The sequence below is a fragment of the Ascidiella aspersa genome, chromosome 5, assembly GCF_963924565.1.
Source record: "Ascidiella aspersa chromosome 5, kaAscAspe10.2, whole genome shotgun sequence".
In the NCBI taxonomy this organism is placed as follows: Eukaryota; Metazoa; Chordata; class Ascidiacea; order Phlebobranchia; family Ascidiidae; genus Ascidiella; species Ascidiella aspersa.
This window is the reverse complement of record NC_139451.1, coordinates 33,492,652-33,508,371: the sequence shown is the minus strand read 5'-3', so window position 1 is coordinate 33,508,371 and position 15,720 is coordinate 33,492,652. Positions and strand designations below refer to the sequence as shown.

Here is a 15,720-nt window from a genome sequence, read left to right as displayed (position 1 = left end):
CCAGCAACTTGATCTGAAACAACAAATTGACGAGCGAGTTCAGATTTAAAATGTGAGCCACAAAGTCAAGGCACCAAATAGCTCATTTTACGATGTGGCAGTAAATGGTAATAAATGGGGGAGGGGTGCGCGGAGCAGCCTTCGGGGGGGCACAAGCATTTAATATTTCCATTATTTCTCAATTAAACTTTAATTTGTTGTTTCTATCATGACCTCATAGACCTCTCTTGTGACGTTACGTTACAAATTTTATATTCATTTATAGTTCTAAAGCGTGAATAGGGGGGCACTAAGTGTTGTTTTATATGTTGTTGGTCTTAACACTATAGTAATATAGATAACCCGCTTTAAATATTGTTTCCTTGTAGATCTTATTGTGTGTTTCACTGTTACTTCACCGGGCAGGGCTTAAATTGTTCGAAAATTAGTTTCGAAATCCAATGTTCTCATAATAATGCCGACCTTAAAAAATTCGCATGAAACACTAAATCATTTTACATTGGCAACAATTAAGTTTTAAGCGGTATGTTCCCATAACACTTTGCCTAAACATGAAAAGGTAAAGAGATTTGAAAACAGTGATAACACAAAATAGTTATCTTAGAACTTTTTGGGTGAATGACCAATGGCCACAGTAGCAAGTTAGGATATTTTTAAATAACTTAAACAGCATTAAGATATTATAGTTGTTACCCTTGGGCTACACGGCAGTGGATTCATTCCCGTTAATTGATCAATTGACTCCATGATTATTATTTTTGTTTTTTTAGACGGTCTATTTATTTAGTGAGATGGTTTACTACAGCTGACACTTCGTTGGTGAATTAGTCGAAACAAAACATATGAACAATCAAGGGCATTGGTACGTTGGAGGTAAAGTAGCAAATATAATAAAATGCCACACATTTTTTGTCATTTGTATTTGGCAAAGCTGCACTTTGAAATATTACCTGCATACTGAAGGTGCAATAACTACAATTATAAACGCATCATTAAAAGTGTAGGTACAGTTTAAAATCATTACCAACGTATCAAAGGTGCAGTAGCAAAAAGTGAATGTATACAATCTTGGATAAAAATTAGCAATATTATCCTGCCAAATTATAAATGGAATAAGCTATTTACCCGGCTAACAAAGTAGCTTAAATTAATGTTCAATTACTAATAGATGTATGCATAGCCGCCGAACGTGGGTGTGCAGAGCGTTTTTAGACGCCCTGGATTTTTGGCAGGGCCTCAAAACGTCCTGGAACTTGACGAAATTTACATTCGCGATGTGCTAATTCCACTTCTGAAAAACTATAACAAATACGCCGCCAGTTGCACCGTTAGGGTTCACTAAATAATGTGTGAAAGTTACAGGGTGGGAAGTGTTCGTTGTCACCTGAAGATATAAAGCGCAGAGCTCGCAAAACACGGCCCACCGATGTAAACCATCCGGCTGCAAACGTTTTACAAACTGGTCATGAAGCGACGTTCGTCATATTTTTAGGTATTTTAACCACGTAAATGAATTTTGACGCCATACATGCCCTGAAAATTTAAACAACCAACCTTTAACAACTTCGTATATCCTTCTTATTTCAATTATAACCATTTTTATTTGTAAAAAAAAATTATTTACAATTTATTACGGGCCTGTCGAGACATTTTAGGGTTTGGCACGCGTTTAGAAAAAATATTGTCGAGCTATGAGTTAGGTGAAGCTCATAGGCTGATAAGAATTCTGTCTTTGGGGTAAAATATGCACCAACCCATTAACTGAGCCTGAAATATTTACAACGTGTGACGTAACAATTCCTAAATCTTAAACCACGCTTTCAGGCGCTTAATCCGAAAGAGAACGTTAATCCAAATCATAAGATTGCAATCGCAACCAACATAAAACAGATTTTCATTCAGTTATTTAAATATAACGCAACGATGAGGCTTATTGTAATAAAAAATTAAGCAATTAAATAAAATATACGGGTTTGATACAAAATTCGCGCTCACTTCACTCACCAGGTATTCAGGTATGCTACGACTTTGTCAGCAAGTATAACTTAAACGCCATTATAATTGAGTATTGTTTATAAATATTCGTGTAATAATTATTATATTGTTCACCGACCGGCAGCGCTTCGACCAGTGGTTCCAACCTGGGTGCTGTATCTAACGCTCAAGGGTGCCGCGAGATATTTTAATCATTTTTTTTTAGGTTTTGTTTTTTTATTTAGCTTTTCTAATATTTTTTCAAATGTTTCCTACAGTTTGTACAGAAGCCGCCCTTCGTCGTTAAGCGCGTATTTGCAATTTATTACAACTAATTCGCGAGAAACAACGCATTATTTTAATGAATTCCAGTTTGCGTTTTGTTCGTCATACTTATAATTAAGTATTTTGAACCGATAAAAAAAACGCCCTGAAATTGTAAAAGTTTGGTGCCTATGGGTGCATGTGTACTCGAGCAAGCTGGGCAAATAGCTACATTCTATTTTTATGTTAATAACTTTCCGCTAATCTATAAAAACATCTTTTTTAATTTCACGAACTTGCTTGTTTGGCTACTGTACCTCTGGCTGCTTATCGAGAATCCAACTTAAAAAACAACCTACTTTGCAATCTTTGTTCTTGATGGCGTCGATGAGTGGACTGATGTCTGTGATGCCACAACTGTACAACCACAACTTCTCCAACTTGTGAACAATCTCCGACAAACTTTTCACTCCGGCGTTTTCGATTTGGTTGCGGCCGAGGTCAAGCTTCTTCAACTAATTCATAGAAACATAACGTCGTGATTTAAATATTTCTCTTCAATGTTTCGTTGAAATAAATTATTTTGAACAAATAGAAAAAGCGATTGTTTGTCGCAAATTTACTCACATCCTTTTAATGTTTGATTTTAAGGTGAGGTTAGGGAAGGTACAGTTTAAACTATTACCCACACTGAAGGTAATGTAGCAAAAAAATGCATTGAATCTTTAAAAGAATTAGGAAAAGTTTTATGGAATAAGCTATTTACCCGGTGTACCGTACTTATGTTGCTACTAACCTTAAAAAATGTTTATATTCGAGCTCGAGCCAACGTTAGGATTATTTACGATTTGTTAAACAGGTTTAGGTTAGCGATTGTTCAAAAGTGTTTTTGCATTCAGAAAGTGATTTAGTTATTAAAGATTTGTTCCTTTCTATTTTGGTGTACACTACCATGCGTGTTTTTGTCAAAATAACCGCATACGTTTGTGACGTAATTTTTATCTTTGGTTTTAGCGTGCAAAAGAAATTCGTTGTTCTGAGTACTGGTCAATTGTGCAACGTAAGTAGGCCAAGAGCCGAACGTGTTGACTCAAGTAATTATCTTCTCGTCTTGCGTTCAGTTAGCGCGGGCTGGTCACTAATGGGCTTAAGTGAAAACAAAGTTTGCCTTAAAAAAATTTTGAGTGCTGGGGCTTCGCGAAGACATGTTGCTTTTATGCTGTATATTTGAGTACAATTCTGTTCTGTAATGCTAGTCGTGATTCGTGATTTTTGTGGTAACATATTATGATTTAATAATAAATATTGTAAGTAGATTTGTATAATGCCGATATTAATACAAACTTTTGTTTGGTGATTATTATTAGAGCTTATTTATAACAAATAACACAATATATTCTGAAATGGTCCAATTGTGGTGATTGATTTTCTTAAGGACAGTAAAGTATTTATATTAACCCGAATATAAAAATCACAGCGGCTTTAGTTATATGTTACATACTAAACGAATAGGCGGCGATTATTTTTTGACCTAAAATATAGTAAATTTTGACCTGCAAAATCAAATTTTGACAAATTTTGACCTAAAATAATTTATTTTGACAAAATGTTGACCTGTTAGAAATACATTGATTTAAATAACCTGGGCGTCGTTAATCACGTGTTTTTATACCGTATATTGCTCTAATAAAGATATAATATGGTTAAAATGACTTTGAACATAAATCAAAACTAAATTTTTTTGATAAAATTGAACGATAAATTTTAAAACAACGAAACGACCAATTTCAAAAAGCTGACTTTAGTTTTTTTTTAATTTTGCAAGTGATTTATGTGCATTTTGATTGGATTTTGACTTGAAAACATTCGACAAATTTTGACCTAACGTGTAAATTTTGACAAAATTTTGACTTTTTTTGACAAGTCAAAAAATAATCGCCCTACTTATAAGTCGTTACAGCCGGCTAACAAAATAGTTTAAATTAATGCTTAATCACTAATGGGTGTATGTGTACGCAAGCAAGCCGAAACAAACACTTTCTATTAATATTCCAATAATTTTCTTTTTAATCTATAAAAGCATTTATTTTAAAATTTTACAAACTTGCTTGTTTGGCTACTGTACCTCTGATTGCTTGTCGAGAATCAACTTTAAAAACAACCTACTTTGCAATCTTTGTTCTTGATGGCGTCGGTGAGTGGACTGATGTCTGTGATGTCACAATCGTCCAACCACAACACCTTCAACTTGTGAACAATCTCCGACAAACTTTTCACTCCGGTGTTTTGGATTTGGTTTTCGTTGAGGAAAAGCACCTTCAACTAATTCATAGAAACATAACGTCGTGAGTTTAAATATTTCTCTTCAATGTTTCGTTGAAATAAATTATTTTGTACAAAGACAAAAAAGCGATTGTTTAAACAATGGCGCGATGTTTGTCGCAAATTTGCTCACATCCTACTTTCGATTTGATTTTATCGAAAATATTAAAACAGAACAAAATCTCAAGTAATTTTGGACGAAAAATATAACTAAAAGTAAAGTAGCAAAAAGTCTTAATGTTTGATTTAAGTTGACGTTAGGAAAGGTACAGTTTAAATTATTACCGCATAATGAAGGTAACGTAGCAAAAAATGCATCAAGTCTTTGAATAAATTAACAAATATTTTTATTGAATAAGGTTTTTACCCGGGTAAAAAACTAGTTTAAATTAATGTTTAATCACTAATGGGTGTATGTGTACATGAGCTGCCGAAAAAACAAAATAATTCTGTTTTAATCAAAAATTTATTTGTAATTTATAAAACACTTTATTTTCCAAACTTGCTTGTTTGGCTACTGTACCTCTGACTGCTTGTCGAGAATCAACTTTAAAAACAACCTACTTTGCAATCTTTGTTCTTGATGGCGTCGGTGAGTGGACTGATGTCTGTAATGCCACATTCGTTCAACCCCAACACCTCCAACTTGTGAACAATCTCCGACAAACTTTTCACTCCGGCGTTTTGGATTTGGTTTTCGCTGAGGTGAAGCTTCTTCAACTAATTCATAGAAACATAACGTCATGAGTTTAAATATTTCTCTTCAATGTTTCCTTGAAATAAATTATTTTGAACAAAAACAAAAAAACGATTGTTTAAACAATGACGCGATGTTTGTCGCAAATTTGCTCACATCCTACTTTCGATTTGATTTTATCCAAAACTTTAAAACGGAACAAAATCTCAAGTCATTTTGGACGAAAAATGTACCTGAAGCTGAGGAAAAGCTCCTTTAACTAATTCATAAAAACATAACCTTGTGGGTTTGAAATTATTTGTTACAAAACAAGTATATTTTTGCAACAGTCCCAAGTTGTTTGAAGTTTTTTAATTCATTGAATTAAAACTTGTGAATTTTTTGATAAGGATTAAAACCATCACAATTTTGTGTGATTAAAAATGTTTAATTGAAATGATTGTTAAATTCTTATAAATAAGAATGCTAGGTGTATTGTACATTCGACAAACCGGCACACTGCGCAATGAATGCAGTTCACAACAGCGCAGCACAATCACACCAGCAAGCATGGCGTGCATGTAGTTGTGTCTATAGTTGAGTTTCCCAGCAGCCGCGTAAACCTAAGTAGCTATCGACTGTCTTGAGATTAGCTGAGTCAGCAAGACAGACGGGGAAATAAAGTATAGAATAACGATTTTAAACAGAGGTTTATTCTAAACACGCTCAATAAACAAGTTAAATAACAAGAACGATCCCGCTCTTTAAAATAGCGCAACTAGCGGTTAAATTAAGGGTTTTCTATGAAGTATTTTAATGGATGGATGGCATCGAAGGTAGAAAGTAAATGGGTTGGTCGAGTAATGTTTAATGTCAGGTAATGTTTGAAGGGCCTTACATATGTTGTATAATGACGCATAACAGTTTGTATGACTCACCGAAATCACATAAATATTTAATTTGCTTTAAAAGATCGAATATCATGTTTATTGTGTTTTAGACATTTAGCAAAAGTATAAATATTAGGACTACAAACATATATTGCGTTATTTCCTAACATTATAATCACGTACTAGGAATGGCATGGGTATAAAAAAATTATGCTAATAAAAGTAAAGCTTATATTCATTTTATTTTGAAGGTATTATTAAATGTGGCACAATTAAGAAAGCTTTCCTACATTATACACAGTTGATAAGGCCTGTTTTGGTTTTGTTCATTGTAACATCACAGTAATCCACTTAGACAAACTACTAGTAAGGGTGCCGCGAACAGTTTACACGACTGGTTCTGTAAGCCAATAAATGTCGGAACCACCGGTCTACGTATCAGCAAGCGTGTGCCGACTACGTTACGCATTGTTCGGCCGTGCACCCAAGAGATGTCGTCGAGATCTGGCTTACTTTCCGGACGGGCGTATCAGCAAGCGTGTGCTTACGTATTGTTCAGGTTGCCACATTCTATCTCATTATCCTCTGTACGCTTCCGCTTTGGGGCATCAAAACATGCTTCTGCCATGTTTTACTAAGCAAGTACAAAATGTTTCGCGCTTATAGCGAATTAATTCAGTCCTAGTATTGTCACACAATATTTTGTCAATAAGTCACATTTGTCCTGATTTGAGTGGCGACCCTGCTATAAGTAACTGCTTGAGGTATGGCGCTGAAATCATTAGGTCACAAAATGTAACGTAATACATGTTTTCTGTAAATTACTTTGTATCATAAACTAGAGAAAGGTGGGGAGGCTTACAGAAAGCGATTTTAATTACACATTTTCTTTGTGTCCATAAGCTAGCGCAGCGTAAAATCACAGAACTCCATAAATCCAATTTCTGTCAAGTATATCGAGTTAACGTTTTTTTCACGCTTTGCGCTATTCGGGGGTGGCTGATATTTGCAATTTGTATTCCTATAACGATATAGGGATCTTTATTGTTATGAACTTTAGTAACCTCCAGTTGTTGTGTGCTTATAGTTTTGATAAATTCAAAGTAGAATCGATGAACTGGGTCGCAAATTAACGTAGGAACCCCTATATTAATTGGATCGGCACTGATACAACCCTAGTAAAATCATCTTGATAAATGAAAATGAGTCAGTAGTTGACGAATATTTATTGTGTGCTGGAGGCATCAACATCCTATCTTTCTAATGTAGACGTTTTATCAATTTAACCAAAGTAATCAGATATTTGTTCGCGACCGCTTTGTTGCCATATCCATGGTTGTATTTAAACTCGATTACAGTCGCAAGTTAAAACTGAAAAATTCTAGAGTTCAACCGGGAACAGAAAGATTTTGAGATTATTTGTTTTATGCCTCATGATTTGTGACGTCATAAATTTTCTTGCCCCAAACAAAAATATTGATCTGCCAATGCTAACTCACGCAGCCTATAAATATTGTTGCTCACTAAAAAAATAGTTGCGCAGTAGAAGATTTTCTTAGAGGGAACATTGCTGATAATAACATGAACCAACTTTACCTCGTGAGTCATTTTCCCGATTGCTTCGCAAATGTGTTCGAAACCTTGATTTGTCAGGTCGCAGCCCTCCAGATACAACTCCTCGATTGGTTTGTCGACATGCTGGAGCATCCGCCCCAAAGCGTGGCATGAACTTGTACCGATGGGTTGGCCGCTTAAACGAGCCTCCACAGGGAAGTGCTTTGCGAAAGACCGGAGCACTGCTTCATTGCATTCTTGCAAATCAACAATCATTCCAATATCTAAACACAGTTTTCAACAAATATTAGGAAATGCAACAAAAACAACCTTGTAGGTTGAACCAGCAATCGGCATTATGACGTCACAAGTGTGAATTGTTCTAACAATGGTTGTTTAAAGCAGAAGTTCCCAAACCTTTTTAGACAAACGAATCAAGATAAAAATATGTTCACGACCGGCAAAAAATCACAATAAGTAAACGAGATAGTACTTGCGTAACATATTGCATTACTTATGCCATGTAAGCGTCAATCAATTAAAACAGAAACACAGAATATCGATGTTAGAAACAATATTAAACTATTGAAAATCTTGTATTCATCCAACAACAACGAACTTTACCATTAGCCAAGCGCATGACTGCCGAAGTTATTCACAAAATCATGTTATTCACTGGAATTGGGACGACTGTTGTACCGCACTAGTACATCTTTGTGTTTTTTGTTTGTTTTATTTCTGCCACAGACAAGCTTTTTTTTGGATGCGGGACGTGTTATGGTTTTTGTTTGTGTTTATTTACAGCCTGTATCTGTTACTTGGAAATTACAGCGTTAAAAACCTAAAATGATTACATTTAAAAAATGAGCGTTTCCAAGAATTTGTGTTTGAAGCATTGGTTAACTGAGGAACATTAAATACAACTGAATTGGTTTTTATGGGCTTAATTCGCTTTTTCTCTTCAAAAAAAAGCAAATGGTTCCTTGCATCTTAAATAATTAAAACCGTGACTAATAAGTTTACGTGGAAGATCGTCATGATTACACGAATATATTTGTTTAATGCTAGGTTACCATAGATTTTGGTACATTTTATATTTTCACCGCAATGTGAGCCTGTTTTAAATAAAATCAAATACATCTTCTAAATGTGTTTTTTTTTAATCGCGTTTACGGCTAAAGCTTGTAGTACCTAAATTGCTCATGCGTGTTTTACTGCTAGATGTTTGAAAAGATGAAATAGAAATAAGAAGAACATCAACGTCGATATAAAACACAATTCGGAATAAGAACAAAATTAGAATAATACCTAATAGTCGTAATAACGCCTAAACCATAAAACTGTCCGAATAAGACCTAAATGGCCAGAATCAGGTCTATAGAACACTTTGCTTAACCCCAAACCCCACCCCAATCACTATCCTAGTAATTTCAACCCTAACCCCATTTCTAACCCCACCCATTACCCCTACTATCCCCAAACAGGAAAAAAATCCGGTGCCAAAACAGCGGCGCCCAAACGGTGCCATTCAAACTAGGGCGCCCAAACGTAGTCACCAAAACGAACAATACCAGACCGTCGTGTATCGATCGTCCCATACTATCTCCATACCGGTTTAGGGGTTATTTTGCACATTTAGTCCATATATTAATTTAGAACAGGGGTCGGCAACCTTTTTCTAGTCGCGGGCCAAAACCAACCTCAGAAAGATCTTTGCGGGCCGCACAAAATGTTAACTAAGAATTTCTGCTATTAAAATGTCATATTTTCACCGCAATGTGAGCCTGTTTTACATAAATCAAATACATCTTCTAAATGTGTTTTTTTAATCGCGTTTACGGCTAAAGCTTGTAGCACCTAAATTGCTCATGCGTGTTTTACTGCTAAATGTTTAAATACATATCTCCAGTGACAATAAAGCATAAAGTAAAATAAATGTTGTCAACTTACCATTGGGCTTTCGTTTGAATTGGTTTAAAAGGCGTTTGTACAATTTCTCAGCCTTAGCCTTGTCTGGAAATATATAGGGAAAAACATATTTTACAAACATGCAAGTTTTTCTGATTATTTTTAGCCACCTTAAAACTATATTAGACATTGTAGCATTTGTAGGACAAAAATAACGTTTTATTTCTACGTAATTTCTTAACTAGAGCGACATTTGGTATTCTTATTCCAGTTCTATGCTGACTTTTTACAGAGTTAAGCAGGTAATACTTTAACGCACCTATTTGTACAAGCTATAGTCAGTAATATTGTAGTGGTTCACATTTAGCACTAAATAGTGCATTTTAGATCAGGGTGTCAAACATGTAACCATCGATACCATTTGGTGCGACCTGCAAAAAACTGTCTTCCAGGTTGTGTGCAAATGTAACCGTCTTAGTTTGAGGTTTGTAGCGACAAGCCCGTAAAATATTACTGATAAACGCATTTGGCGTTTTTTTATCACTATGGCATTTTTGTGGTATTTTCGGCGCACAAATTTTTTTCATACACCGAAAAGCCATTGCAGACTCACCGAATCTGTCGATCAATGATGCAAGCAGAGCAGACTAGAAAAACAACTAGCCTGCAGTGAGGTTCGAACTCACGACCTCCGGTCAAGCCGGGACCGTCGCTCTACCAACTGAGGGAACGAGTCGAGAAACAACCATACGCCAATGCTTGCTCAATCTGTTAGTACAATTTTTTTCATTTTATATTTTTTTAGGTTAGTTATAAGACACACTTTATAAAGATTGCATCATTGATCGACAGATTCGGTGAGTCTGCAATGGCTTTTTTTTTGTACTAATAATACGTAAGCCGTTATCGTTGGTCAAAAAGCAGCTTCAGAAGGGCTAGATCTCAGTTGTAAGCACACATATATGTGTGTACATATGTTTCACAAATTTTTTTCATTTTATATTTTTTTAGGTTAGTTATAGGACACACTTTATAAAGATTTATTATTCAACTTGAAGGCTAACGTCATAAAACTTGCAAGAAATTCCAGAAAAATACCGGTATAAGAAACTAATTCCCACTGGTTTGGCTTGACAGGTTCACCAACACGTCACAAAGGTAAGGAAGTACTGCTGTTAACTATTATACTTAGTGTGGGTACAACAAATATATTGAACATACAACGTATTTTAGTTTATTTGAAGTGTCTCGCTGCATACCCAAATTATCTTGTGCGGCCCTTAGTAACACTTGTGTTTGACATCAGCCTTGGATTGAATATAGATTGGTATTATAGGTTACTAAACTAAAAAAACAAAACTATATTTCAAGTTGGCACAAAAGTTAAAATTCTCACATTAGGTTAAAATCATTTTGAGCCAAAATCTTTACAAAATGCACTTAAATGGATCGTAACGGTTATGTTGCCACATATGTGTTGGCTTGTTGCTAACTAGTTCATAGTTTATCCCATTACTTTTCATAATGGGGGCACTACAAATTGGCGCACAAATGCATGATTTATGATGTAACTTTATGACTTTGTATTTATAAAAATGCTGCTAAAACGTTATTATGTATATCTACAAGAGGCGCATTGCTGCTACGCCGGCCAATGGAAAAAATAAAAAACGTATATATTTTTTCAGTTTATATTTTTTAGGTTAGCTCATTGAGCATACAATGTATAAATATTTAGTATTAAAGTTGGAAAAAAACGTTATTATGTATATTTGAGAAGCGCATTGCTGCTACGAGCAATCATAATAAGCCTAAGCAATAGAATTATGCCTAAATTTTAATATATTTAATCTAATGCAATCCTATGGAATGGCTTTACTTCTAGCAGCTTTAAAGTTATAGAGGTGATAAATTTAGACTTTATGTCGTGATATGTGCGTCGCTAGTCGGGAAGCATGTGAGTGGATTAACACAAAATGATTCACAAAGTAGAATCTCTGTATACCTAAGCATATTTAGTTTTGGTAGTTGACAACCTTGACTGTGAAAAAAGTTATTCAATATTTTAGTCTGTTAGATTGAGTTCTTATGTAAACGGAAAAAATGATGTTTAGGGGTTATGAGTAGTAGATTCAAATTTTACCAGCAAAACAGATTCTTGAAATATCGCCAAAACTCAAGGCTATTAATTTAAAACAATAAATAAAAAATGCTAGCTGAAACATAAAGTTCAAACCTACTTGTAATTTTCTTGAAAGTTTGTTCTCCATCACTGGAGGATTCATCGGATTCTGCATCACTGGAGGATTCATCGGATTCTGCATCACTGGAGGATTCATCGGATTCTGCATCACTGGAGAATTCATCGCATTCTGCATCACTGGAGGATTCATCGGATTCTGCATAGGTGAAGAATTCATCAGAATCTGCATCACTGGAGGATTCATTGGGTTCTGGATTCATCGTGAAGTTATCTCCGAGTAGAAGTCCACATTCGAATCTTCTTACCATCGCCCAGTGAGGACGAGTGACCAATTTATCGACAATCTGACTAAACTCATCTAAACTCATGTTCTGGCTAATATGGACAGCGGTATAGAATTCTTGAAGTAACTGATGCGAAAAATAAAACTTTTTGTCCCCATCGAAAAGTTTCTGGTTAAAGTGAGAATACCCAGGTACTGCGATTATAATATCCTGGACTATGACATCACTTAAACCTTGCTCAACCATTTGTGAAAAGGTCATAATGACAGTTGAATTCTTTGTGGCGTTGTAAGCAATTTTGGTAAGTTTGACTTTGATGTTTTTGATGTCATGACCCTTGGCATGTACTGAGCGTCTCAGGTTTTCAAGTAAAACTATGAAAATCTGAGTGATGTTACAAAGTTCGGTGAGATTATCTGTGCCCAAAGCAGCCAAAAGGATCAATTGAAGCATGATCGGGGTAAGACAAAGCTCAAGTAACACAGGTGCAAGTTTGGTAAAGCTTTCCCATATTCTCTGGGCTTCATTTTTAGCGAATGCAAAGAATAGTTTTTTCATGCTGTCTGGTGTAAACTCATGTACCAAAACAATTTCCTTGGGGCGAAGTAACTCATGGAGGGTAACGATAGAATGAGGTCTGGAAGTCAAAACTATAGAAATTCTAGGAAGGAATTTTCCGGTGCATAAATTTGCAACTACCTCTTCAACTAACATGGGAGTATCGTATGACGCATTTCTAGGATTCACATTATTAAGTGACCAAGTTGCCTGATCATAACCATCAAGTATGATCCCAAATTTCCCTGGGAACTTTATTATTGCTGCAAATATGGCGTTTCGTTTTCTTTCGCTTAACCATGGGTATGCATGATCAACTAAAACCTGCCTTAGAGTAACTTTTTCTGACCCATAGAGCATGTCCATGCACAACAGGAGGATCCACGTTATGCAAGGCGTGTTTGACAGTCGTCTGGCAATGGTTGATTTCCCAGAACCAGGAGCCCCAACTAAAGCTGTGTAGCGATGAGGTACTACATATTCATGCAATCGCTCAAAACTGATCTCCTTTAAGCCAGAATCGACATGCCTTTGTTGTGTGGAAGGCTTATAGTTTTCTGTTTTACCAGCTGAACCACGATAAAAGTTTTCCTCTGTCCTTAGAACTGGATGAACACAGGGAAAGTTTTCCTGCTCGTAGTTTAGCCCGAGTGAAACAACTTCTTGCTGTGCTCTCTTGAGATCTTCCTTTATAGTTTCCAGTGAAATATCTTCAGGAGTATCTAAAAATATGTTTTATTTCTAGATGAACAAACATTCAGAAATAATACAATTATTTTTTGATTAGTCAAAAAAGGCAAATTTTGTCAAAATTTATACAGTAGTTTAAAATCGTTTACAAAATGCACAAAAACTGTAACGAGCTTTTAGAAATGGTCACTCAGTTTAAAATTTTATCAAAATTTTGTTTTGAATTGCAGGTAAAAACGTGTTAACTCCATTATATATTCGCAATTATTCCATTTACCATTTCCATAATATGCCAGGTCGCGTAATTTTTTGCAATTCTTCTCATGTTATATTTTACTATGGAGGTTATTAAGTAACTGTTTACTAAACAATTTTCTCAAGCAACCAGAGACTTTGTTTTTCTCAGACATTTTTAAGTTATTTAAAACTGAACATTTTTGAAACATTTAAATAAAACTGAAAAAATAACTGATATTTGTACCATCTATTGTCCGTGAAACATTCAAATCAAGTGGAGGGGACACTAAGACACTATAATGCAATACTTTATTCAACAATGCGTTGTTTAAATCAATGTATTTATAATAGGTAAAAATTCTGTCATAGGTTGAAATTTTCATTTTATAGATAAAAATTCCTCATTTTTTTGGTAAAGAAAATTGCCCTGGTGATTACTGTTGCAAAAATGTTTGAAAACAACCTAAGGATAAATGAACCGATCCCTACATTAAGCTGTTGCAGCTAATAATGCAAACATTGTGTCAACACCAACTAAAATAGTTACCTATGCAATAATGTTTTTCACAACTGTGTTTCAACTGTGCTATGGTTGTGTCTTTGTATGACTAGCGTTCCCGGCATAAATATTTTTGTGTATGAAAAAAAATCACACTTGGACAAAGTTTTTTCAGATGTAATCGGTGATTTGCAAGGACAGCCAATTACCTTTCAGCAAAAGCAAACCTTTAAGACGCAACGACCACGTGTGTGGAAGCTTAGTGTGCAATAAAACTAAACCAAGACGGTGAAATATGTGTAATAGATCAGCAGCGCAGTTTTCTAAGCTCCATGTACGGGACTTCATTAATTTACAAGCACGTCTTTCGCCACCTGCAATACTAAACACCAAGATTGTTTTTCCTGGGTGTTATTATGCCACGATTAGCGCAACATCTGCGCCGAGCAGTGTAAGTCTTTTTTTTTGGGCTTTGAATTATCTTAAGATGCATGACCTAACTACATTAAAAACATCGACGCTTCGGACGGTGAGTTAAACCCTGACAAAAATAAAATTTCACTTACGAAAAGGGGGGAGGGGGAGTTTCGAACTGGATACGCCACTGGTCTTGTATTACAACAACCTTTTAATGTGGCCCACAAAGTAATCGCATCTATCTGTCTATTAAAGCAGGTTTGGCTTTGCTTGGAGTGGTATAACATGCAGTGATTGTTTAGAGATTTAAAAAACATTGTCATAAATGTTTTGGCATTACGGATTTTTAAATAAAAATTGGCCTCTTTAAGGCTTTGATAAAAAAGGTAAATTTGCCTTAAACTGGAACTTAAAAAATAGCATAACAACATTGGCTATATTATAAAAACTAAGAAAATGGGTACTTTTTAGTTTTCAAACGACCATGATTTCAACAAATATTTTTCTATGAGCTCATTAGTGAGTGGGCTTGTACCTTGAATGGTAAGTTGTGGCACTGTTTTTAGTTTGGGCGATATGGCCATGCCCCCCCCCCCAAACTAAGAAGGATGTAATGGTGGTCTGCGATGACAACACAAAATGAAAAAAAATTAAAAAGCCACACATATACATTGTACAATGTACAGTTTGTACGCTTTATACAACCTAATGATTTTGAAAGCTTTTGCTATCCAGTATCGTAAATCTTACTTGTAGCTCGTTGGAGACAAAAAGGTATTTATGATAAATTCTCGTATTCCTTTTCTATGACGTAATTATTAGGGCGAATATTTTTTTGACCTCAAAAATGATAAATTTTACCTAAAAAAAAAATATTAAAATTTGGACAAAATTTTCGACCTATTAGAAATACATTGATTTAAGCAACATATTATTGTTTGAAGTACAGTATTAGTGTCTTGGCGTCGTTAACCACACGTTTTTGATGTTTCTAAGGAACGTGCTTATTTTAGAGTTGTGTGCTTAGTTTGTCTTATTTTAGTTTCTAAAAGCGTTCTTTGTCAATTTTTTATTTATATTTACCAAGTTATTTAACCCAGATTATAACAGTAATGCATTAAATTACACAATAACAATTGATTGTGATTGTTTATTTTAAATCTAAAAGGCTCATTGTAGCCTATAGAAGTGTGGTAGGTTGCTTTAGCAATCAAGTTAACTTTCGGCTTGACGTGAGGACTGGC

General features: G+C 35.0%; 1 protein-coding gene across 1 annotated transcript in view; it reads right to left on the bottom strand.

Annotated features, from left to right (window-relative positions):
• The window catches only part of LOC146146465 (uncharacterized), a 199,750-nt gene that overhangs the window by 173,626 nt on the left and 10,404 nt on the right, over window positions 1-15,720 (bottom strand). The window contains exon 6 of the mRNA XM_083390771.1: window positions 11,829-13,355. Coding sequence (XP_083246897.1) covers window positions 11,829-13,355 — 1,527 coding nt within the window. The remainder of the gene's footprint in view (window positions 1-11,828; window positions 13,356-15,720) is intronic.